Below are 9,741 nucleotides of genomic sequence, written 5' to 3' on the forward strand. Positions count from 1 at the left end.
AATTTCTGTAAATGCAATACCAACTACTTGTGATCTCACCCCACCTATGAAGACTACATGCTACTTGGCTGTTTTGATGTAACAAAGGACACGTTGTATGTCCTAGTTCTTAAAAAGTATACAACTTAATAATCAGAGCGGGTTCAACATTTTAAATCCTTTTATACTTTTTTTCTCTAAGGATGCTGTCAAAGACCAGAATATGGGAAAACGTCAGAATGAAACATCCATCCAGTCGAGGTATGAAAAACAACATTAATTTTCACTGTAGCATGTGTTTTATATTCTGATATGACCTTAAACTTCTCTCCCAATAATTGATGTTCAATCAATAAGACATCTCTACGTTTTGCCTAAAAATAGCGTTACTCTCAACAGGTTTACGTCAGAGTTTGATCCCATGGAGTGTCTTGGCAGAGGAGCCTTTGGTCGTGTTTACAAAGCAAGACATAAATTGCTGGAGAGCCTTTATGCTGTAAAGGTTGTCTGCTGTGAAGAGTAAGTATATAAAGTTGTAAGGTTCCAGTGTGCATTGTGCCGAATTTATGCAAGTACTTTGTTTGCTGATTCATCCTCTTGTTCTCCTTTGGATCAGGAAATCTCTTCGAGAAATTAGAACATTATCAGAACTCCACCACTGTAACATCGTCAGATACTACACATTTTGGATGGAGGATTCAGGATACCAGGGGAATTCTGAATCAACGAACAGTTCAGCTGAAAGTTCGGCTGGTTACGGCTCTTCCCAGTGAGTCCCATGCACTTAATAACTTTAGTCTTCACTTTTTGTTTCAAGTTAAAGGTGAGTAATACAATCAATCTTCTCTTCTTTCTTTTCTAGGACTTCAAGTAATTTATCGGCAAAGTACTTCTATATTCAGATGGAGTTATGTGACACCAAAACACTAAAAGATTGGATTGCTGAGAAGAACACTGAGTCTCTGCAAGAATCCAAGAGAAGAGAAGAAGGTCTCAGCATTGCTCAGCAGATAGTCAGTGGAGTCGAATATATTCACTCCAAGAAGCACATCCACAGGGACCTTAAGGTGAGACCAGACTTTGCAGTGTTTGGCTGAGGCAAAGCTGATATAGACGCTACCTGTCTGTAACTTTAGGTGTAACAGAATTTAATATGTCGTCCAGTTTACCCTGACGAGGCCCAGCCAACACCCTGAGACTGATGCTGGTGTAAGACAGTAGTGAAACTGGTCAGATGGCGGATAACATAGAACTAGTATATTGTTCTGGTGTTCACTCGTACAGAGTAGCAGCACCACATACTAGACATTTGCAACTCACCACTATTTACCAATGAACACATGGTTATTCTAAGTATTAGGCTGGATCCTGCCCCCACAAGCCCCAAGTCGGTGGAATTGTGCTGCTGCTCGCCTGCTGTTTGAAGTCCAGTACACAGTTCAGTACATCATAGACTTCTGTGTTTGTGAACAATATTATGAGTGGGGGGCAAAGAAGATTTTAGACAGCATCACAATGACGGCTCTATTGCAAGATGGCTCCCGTGAACCAGTCAATATGTGGATTGTGCAGCCTGAGCCAGGGAAAACCCAGAATAACAGGTAGTTAAGATGCGTTTCCAGGAGGACTGGAACAGTTCTGTAGGTGACATTGGAGGTGACATTATCCAAGAAACTGGATTGATCTGGAATGGAGTTAGTATGTAGCAAAGTGAACGGAGCAAAACAACAGAATATTATGAGCTGGCTGCAGTTGTGATGTTATTTTTCTGCCTCGTAAATATTTGTGTACATAAATTCATTGTGAGTAATATCTATTCATTATTTCTCGACTTGTGTTAAAGTCAGTTCATTTTTTAAGGCCAGTATTCACCAATTATCAACTAGATAAACAAGGCTGTTAGTTGATCATTACACCATTTATTGACCCAATAAAAGCCACACATGCTGACTGTTTAGATTTAATGCTGGTTTCCCATTTTAAATCCATTCACTAGTTCAGGTGTTGACTGCCCATCACATGAGGAGCTAGATATTTATTTGTTTCGATTTGTGTTTTTTCATTTCAATGATAAGCCTGACAACATCTTCTTTGGACTGGATGGAGAAGTGAAGATTGGAGACTTTGGTCTGGTCACCAGAGATGCTGATGATGGCGATGCTTTGATGGAGAGATCAGAGCAAAGAGGAACCAAAACTTACATGGCCCCTGAACAAGTGAGATGGTCTATACTGACAATAACTTCTTCTAAATGATTGTGTTGACAAATTTATTCTTCTAATGGGCTTAATTAGGTAGACTATAGGTGGACATTAGGTAGACCTGTATGCCTACCACACTTAACAATGCTCCTGAATTTCCTGAATCTCAACCTCACCTATCTTTACTTTTTGCAGTGAGAGCTGTAGAATCAAAATGTTTACAGCAAATGTGTTACAACTTTTATGCCAATAGACCATTATTCAGCTGAAAGCTGAAGCTTATTTTAGTTAATGAGCATAACTAGTTAATATTTAACAATGATTAGGATAACATGAAGCTGCTGAAGTGCCTATTGTCAATACTGTGTTTTTATTCTGTCACAAAAGAGGGGGAAGAACTATGACCGTAAAGTGGACATATTTGCTCTGGGGTTGATCTACTTTGAAATCCTTTGGAAACTCTCTACTGGCCACGAAAGAGGAGTGGTGAGTCCATACAAATAGAAAACCAGCTTCTGTCGGTATACACCAGTAGTTGATTTATTTTCAGTATGGTGTGTAGCAAAATCTATGTACTGTAGATCACAGATATGTTGGAACTTCATTGTTCATCTTTTAATCTGTCTTTGTGTAATTTTTCTTGTACTCATTTGTAACATTCAACAGAGCACAATTTTAAGTATTTGTAATTTGTGGCTAACTTGTTCTTTCATCACCTTATGAATACCAGGTTTGGGATGATGCCAGAAGTCAGAAGCTCCCTGAAGAGTTTGGACTGACCTTTCCCCAAGAGGTAGATTACCATGGACAATGAGCATCAGGGTGCCCGTTATTCATAAACCGTACAAATTGGAAGTACTACTTCACTTGAGTATTTTCTTCTCATGACACTTCATACTTCAATATTTCAGAGGGAAATATTGTACAATTATTAGATTAAGTTAAATTAGTTAGTTTACAAATTCCGATTTTTGCACACCAAACATGAAAATGTAGTACTGCTGAAATGATTATCTTAGGAATTGATTGACATAACAATGTAATGTGAGGATTTAAAGATTTTTTGTATTAATTTATTTGTTTAAATCGTTATGAAGGTCTTACTTTGGACTCTGGGTATTTGTAACAGCATTAAAATCTATATTCAGAATTTTTACAAACCAAACAAACAGTTAATTGATGGAGAAAATAGTCAGCAGATTAATCCGTAATGAACCATATCTAAGGCCTCAAAGGATTCGAGTCAAAACAGGGCTGCTGCCGTCTGTATGTGAATAATGTCAAATATCAAACAGTGTTTTGAGTGTGTCATAAGTTCATATATTGGATATCCTGTGAAGTGGAGCTTCAACAATATGACATTTTCTATTATTGTTGGTACAAATATCTCAGTAGCACTTGTGTTTGTTCTTTTTTCAGAACCAAATCATTGAGTTAATGCTGAATGAGAAGCCTGAAGACCGACCCGAAGCAACTAAACTGAAGGCAGAAATGGAGATGTGTGCTCAGACATTAAACACACAAAATATGCATCAGGAAGATGCAGCTGTCTGATTATCACAAGGAATTGTGATAAGTCTTTACCAGCATATGGAAATGTATCTGTTATAATGTCTAATGTTACCAATATGATTTTGGAGGGACATGGTTCACGTACTGCACTTGTATAACTGAGATCAGTACAAAGCTCTTCACAAGGCCTCACGTTCACTCCCTCAAACACACAACCACGGGAACAGTCGTGTGTTTGAGGCTCAAGGACACATCAACTTCAAGACAGAAGCTCAAATGATTAACCATTCAAGTATTGAAGAAACTGGAAAGCGGTCCTAGTAGTATAGGTTTTAATAATCGGAACGAATCATGAAATCAAGTTTATTGTGATTTTAGAAAATAACTATTGGTTCTAAATAATCATGTGCCGATAATTTCTGTGTCCACAGTTGACATTTTATTCTATACTGAAACGGTTGATGACTTTAAAGTAATGTGACATGATGTCACATTACAGCCTTTGTTTTAGAGTGTGTATGTTAATAAGGGTTATCCTGGATAGAATGGTCAGATATCTATACACTAAATGTACATATACAGTATATACACACATACTATACTATACATACAGTATAGACAGTACAGTCACCAGACAGAAAACTTTGGACGGGCATCTTATTTCTCAAGGTGGGGCCCTCTTTTTGGATTGTTTGTTGGGGTTTTGCATACATTTGTTATAACAAAAACAAAATTGAGAAATAATAGAAATATTGACCATATTTTATTATATTTCAACAATATTGTTGGACAGAATTCACTGGTATATTGATGAATTAGGTTTTTATATTGTGTGAGTGGCTGCTGCACCTGTTGCATCAGGATTAAAGGTTTACAATATGGTTTTGATGTTATCTTCCTTTTGATGTATTTTTCCTTAGCCAATGTATGCACATTTTTTATTTAGCCAATAAAAACACAGCATTACAGTAAAATGTAATTACGTGAACAAAAGACTTTCATTATGCCGTTACAACATTCTGCTTGACAATAATCATATGACATGACAGCCAATGACAGTATGAAAACGGAACAGCTAAGAAATATTGGAAAAAATAGACCTTTGGCTAAAATAGAACTTGTATTCATGCACATCCCAGCATTCATTATATAAATGTGAGAAAATTATATTGAGCTTTTTCTAACTTTTCCTGTACTCCCTCTGCGTTTTGTTACGTTGTGTCATTGCAAATTGGTGGTCATTGGGTGGACGGAAAGTTCACCAAAGTTCAACTCCATGAAAATGTAAAGATGAGAGTTTGCTCCACCACTGGAAGCAAATGTTTTTATCGCCCCTTTGCTCACAGAATGAAAGTGAACAGGAGGCAAATGTTTATTACGTGCATGTGTGACAGTGCCTTTAATGATTTGATCACATGCATGTTAAAACACAGTGTTTGATGATGAATTAGAAAAAGTGTTTGTTTGAATTTTGTCAACTAGCAAGATGATGACTGCACACAACAGCAGCAAAGATGTGGAGAGAGTTATGTGCCCACAAGGTTAACGTGAAACACCCACAATGTGATCCAACGTGAAACTCATGCAATATGTTTTGGTAGCCTATCATTACTTTTGATACTAGCATTGATACTCAAATCAAGACTCAGTATTAGTAGTATTAATACTTAAGTTATCAGCTATTTAAAAATGCTTCTGGTGGATTGTTGATAGTCATTCTAAGTAATTATAATGTCAAGTCCAACAGTGGTTGAACTGGCAGTCAATGCCTTGTGGCCTTTCTGGAAGTCATGAGGTCTAAAAATAAAACAAAGTAAGATAATAACAAAGCATTGTTTATTCTATCATGGACTGCTGTAGTGGCAATTTATGAAACAGGAATTTAGGAATGCTGGAATTCAACATTTCAATAGAAAGACAATAATGAACATGGGAAGTGTTTTAAGCAGCTGAGTTTCTTTCATTGTATTCCACAGACAGGTTCAATGGTTGCAGGAGGCAGTAATGCACCTAAAACACTGGTTGCCAACCGCTACGTAAAATCAAGATTAGTTCATTAGTATTTAAGGAGTTGAAAGTTTATAAGCCAACCAAAGTGTAAATGATGTAGTCTGTAATGAATTTGATCACATTTGAAGGGAACCAGGCTGAAGGTACCTGAACAGAACAAGCTACTCTCATCTGGACAAAGCAGGCAGCACTGTGAGGGACATGACTTTTGATCAGTGCTTTCAATACAATCGTAAGAAGATATAAATGGCTCATTCTAAGGTAACATAAACACAACGATTCTTATTTCCAGGTGATTAAAGAAATTATACTTGTTATATTCCATTGCTGCCAATCCCCCTAATTGCTACACACTGTACCTTTAAAATAGATATCTATTTTAGATAACAATTAAAACAATTATTAACAGAGAACATTAACAGCTTCCAAAACCAAAACAAACACCTCACTTTGACTAAAGGCTGCTAACACTTTTGCCAGTATTACAATTTATGGTTTTAATTTATCCACAGTGAGTTCCCATCTACACAGTTTTGATATTTGACACCACGTGAGGGTGCCATGTTGTGTAATGTTTACGGAGAAAACGAAACTTACTGAGGGTGAGGCTGCATTAAAACAGCCCGCTGGTACGTGGAAGTAGAGCTGAGATGAAAACGAAGAAGAGCCATCGTTAGTTAGTATTGTGAGGTTTATTCTTTGCTGTGTTGAGAGGGGACGTTGTGACGGTTGAGTTATGTATAATGGCCGTAGCTAAACTCAACGAGTACACACAGAGAGAGCGCTTAGACCTGAGGTATGAGGACGTTCGGGCTGTTGGCCTGGATCACATTAAGACGTAAGTTGAACACATTCTCTGGTGCGATTTACGACACGAAAATAATTGAATATAGTAGGATTTGAAGAGATGTCGCACTTAAATAGAACATGCTATTGAATGGGAGGATAGAGGTTTCTCTTGTTTTTTGCTTTAAACATAGGAAATAGGTGTTAAAGCCAATCGTTGTCCTCCTCAGGTATGTGTAACGCACTTTATCAATGTTGGTCAGCTGTTATACGTTAAAAGAACACATACAGTAGGTGTAACATTAAATAAGCAGTGTATATCTTCACAGTTGAGTGGGATATTATTTATTGTTTTCTGCATATTGGAAAAAAACAATAGGAACATTTTGATGAATTTGGCATGAGTGTAACATTCCTTTAATAAAGACTAATAGATGCAGGGGTGCTGAACCTCAATATTTATAAGTATAAGTATTTACTGATCTGTGTCTGCAGCATCGGGTTAGATATTGAAAAATAATTGTTTTGGAATAGACACCCAACTCAGGTATTGTGTTGACACCAGTAGTGAAATATTAGAAATGATAACCATGTCTAGTGCTGCTAATATAATGGTAATGCACATATCACAGTGTTGTTCTCATGTAATAAAATGAATAACTCTTTACTAGTTGACAGGCTGCAGGGGGTCCAACACGACCTCAAGTTATCAACCTCGCCTGCAGATTCAAGTCTTTGTGATGCAACCTCTCACCACATTCTGGTGTCACCTTTCTTGTTTAACAAAGTTTTATCATTTATTCTCAGATTTACCGTGAGAGCAGTGGTGGGTGGTAAGGCATATTCTGATGGTGTGGGGAAGAACAAGAAGGAAGCCAAACTAAATGCAGCTGCAAATGCCCTGAGTGTCCTGTTGGGGGAAACAATAGACTCTGTAAGATTATTATACCTCTTTATTGACTCACTGCATGTGTGAATTTTAGTATTCCAAAGTATAGAAAACTGATTCATGACACTCGTCTCCTCGATGTATATTTGTTTTTATCCCGACAGACAGAAAATGCAACAGAAGCTTCAACTGCACTAGCTCATCAGACAGCTTTCACTCAAGCCAACTATACATGTTGGCTCAATGAACATGGTCACAAAAACAGGATGACTATACGGGCTGTGGAGTCAACCAGACAGGGACTAAATAGTACTACTCCGTAAGCCTCTTAAATACATTCTAATTTGTAGCTATTTTGTCCTGATTTATAAATGCATTAAATGAAAGTTTTATGATATTAGATGCTGTAGCTTCGTGGTTGGTGATAAGGAGTATCCAGCTGCCACTGGGAAAACAAAGAAGGAAGCTAAGGAGGAAGCAGCCAAGCTTGTATATCTCGAGATATATGGCAGTACTACAGAGGTAAGTAATGATGCACACTGGTTTATTTAGACTTAATGGAAGTCCTTGATAACCATTGTGTTTTAAGGTGCCACATACTCAGCGGCCACAATCCACTGTGTGAACCATCATAAAAATTGTACTTTTGTTTTTTTTTCAAGACTGCTACAGACAACCCTACATCAGCTCAACAAGAGGAGGTTTTGGATATCTGGTGAGTAAAACACAATGGCAGTTTAATTTTCATGACTTCAGTGTAAAATATTACTTGTTTATTACAGTAATGTGACAAGACGCATCAGTGTGAACGTTCAGGACAACAGCTGTACAGAGACAAATTTCATTGGAATGGTTGACAAATACTGTCAGAAAACAAACCGCTGCCATTCATACGTTGAAGAGAAGAGATGTGGTCCACCTCATAAGCCTCAGTAAGTATGAACCTAAACCTCTGTTCTCTGAATAGACACCGCAGACACTCTGTTCTAACTCCTGATTTGTTTTCAGCTTTCAACAATATTAAAATGTTTACACAATGATCTAAATAATTTACTCTTTTTCAAAACACAACACAGATTTTTCTACAAATTAATAATCGACAAAGAGGACTACCCTGAGGGTGAGGGTAAGACTGTCAAGGAAGCCAAACAAAAAGCAGCTCAGCTGGCCTGGTCTGCTCTCCAAGAACAGACAGACTGGGACAGCAAGGTATTCCATATTTTGTACTTCTTTAAATCATTAAAATATACATGCAGTTGCCAGTTTATTATAAACACCTAGCTAAAACGAATACAACAGTTCCATGTAGCACCTAATAAATTGGCAGATTAGGATAGTTTGGTAGAAAAGTAGAAGTTTTATCGCAGTCGAGATCTAAATATACTGCTCACAGACCATATTTACCACAACCTACATGCTTTTATTTTGAAAGCCTTTCCCATAAAACACTCAAGCAAGACTGTTTATTTTTTCATTTGAGTGATTGCACTTCTACATTATTCTGTGCTGATGTCTAACATTATGCCAAACACCTTTTCTGTGCGTTGCAGGTGTCCGTCAGATCAACCGAGGATGGTGGACCACCTCTGTTAACTGCCCTGTAAGTCACTTATTGTCATTAGGAGCAAGCCATGGAGTTAAATAACAAGAAGACTGTACTCATGTCTCACATTGTATTCCTCAAGGGAGTCCAATAATTCATCATCACAAAGCATGCCGACTGGAACAGGTGGCTCAGAAATATTCAAAGACTCATCCAACTCTTCCAAGGATCAGGTGTGCACTTTATATCTCAATCGTACACATTCAATCTTAAATCCATCCTCTCATATTCTACTTTCTCTGTATGTGGAAAGGGACGACAAAATAATAGTAGTATTATAAGAGCAAGAACGTTTCGTTTGTCTAATGAAGGAAAATAGAGAGCTGCAAGTTGGGAGAGAGTCACTCCAAAAGACTCTATGCAACTTGGTTCATTTATTGTAGCAGACAACACGTTGTTTGTTCCACTTCTTTAAGAGTATACAACTAAATAATCAGAGCGGGTCAAAATTATATATCCATTTATTCCTTAATTCTCTAAGGATGCTGTCAAAGACCAGAATACAGGAAATAGTCAGAATGAAACATCCATCCAGTCACCATCTTTTCATTAAATGAATTTGAGAAGTTGAAAATTTGGGTCGCGGCTTGTCATTAAGGGGTGATGGTGGGTCCCGCAGCCAGACCAGTTGAGAACCACTGCACTAGTTGACTGTTGCACACTAGTAGCAGCCTTGTAAGTGCAAGAAAGTTTAGTTTGGGTCCATAGCTGTGGTATAACCAGATGCAAAATGAAAATAGTTTGACTGAGGTGAAAAATTA

The 9,741-nt window shown here is 37.6% G+C and overlaps 2 protein-coding genes across 2 annotated transcripts; both read left to right on the forward strand.

Moving 5' to 3' along the window:
• The first annotated feature begins 27 nt into the window (after positions 1-27).
• Positions 28-5,216, forward strand: LOC116377875 (eukaryotic translation initiation factor 2-alpha kinase 3-like). The gene is made up of 8 exons (XM_031839631.1): positions 28-240; positions 379-498; positions 596-748; positions 842-1,046; positions 2,055-2,195; positions 2,568-2,666; positions 2,911-2,973; positions 3,600-5,216. Exons 1-8 carry the CDS (start codon positions 203-205, stop codon positions 3,732-3,734), a joined length of 954 nt encoding a protein of 317 aa, XP_031695491.1. The 5' UTR covers positions 28-202; the 3' UTR covers positions 3,735-5,216.
• Positions 5,217-6,257: 1,041 nt separating this feature from the next.
• LOC116377874 (double-stranded RNA-specific adenosine deaminase-like) lies at positions 6,258-9,732 on the forward strand. Its single transcript, XM_031839630.1, has 9 exons — positions 6,258-6,540; positions 7,296-7,422; positions 7,542-7,696; positions 7,779-7,899; positions 8,040-8,092; positions 8,160-8,309; positions 8,454-8,586; positions 8,928-8,977; positions 9,063-9,732. The coding sequence occupies exons 1-9, from the start codon at positions 6,446-6,448 to the stop codon at positions 9,259-9,261; spliced, it is 1,083 nt and encodes a 360-aa protein (XP_031695490.1). The 5' UTR covers positions 6,258-6,445; the 3' UTR covers positions 9,262-9,732.
• Positions 9,733-9,741: the final 9 nt, after the last annotated feature.

The sequence above is a fragment of the Anarrhichthys ocellatus genome, unplaced genomic scaffold (genome assembly GCF_004355925.1).
Source record: "Anarrhichthys ocellatus isolate YVR2014 unplaced genomic scaffold, GSC_Weel_1.0 scaffold1789, whole genome shotgun sequence".
Classification (NCBI taxonomy): domain Eukaryota; kingdom Metazoa; phylum Chordata; class Actinopteri; order Perciformes; family Anarhichadidae; genus Anarrhichthys; species Anarrhichthys ocellatus.

Excerpts from the sequence above, each read along its gene's own strand:
- LOC116377875 (XM_031839631.1), top strand. The coding sequence starts at position 203 with ATGGGAAAACGTCAGAATGAAACATCCATCCAGTCGAG. Across the intron at positions 241-378 it reads GAAACATCCATCCAGTCGAG|GTTTACGTCAGAGTTTGATC; the intron begins GTATGAAAAACA and ends TACTCTCAACAG. Across the intron at positions 1,047-2,054 it reads ACATCCACAGGGACCTTAAG|CCTGACAACATCTTCTTTGG; the intron begins GTGAGACCAGAC and ends TTCAATGATAAG.
- LOC116377874 (XM_031839630.1), top strand. The coding sequence starts at position 6,446 with ATGGCCGTAGCTAAACTCAACGAGTACACACAGAGAGAGCGCTTAGAC. Across the intron at positions 6,541-7,295 it reads GGCCTGGATCACATTAAGAC|ATTTACCGTGAGAGCAGTGG; the intron begins GTAAGTTGAACA and ends ATTTATTCTCAG. Across the intron at positions 7,423-7,541 it reads TGGGGGAAACAATAGACTCT|ACAGAAAATGCAACAGAAGC; the intron begins GTAAGATTATTA and ends TTATCCCGACAG.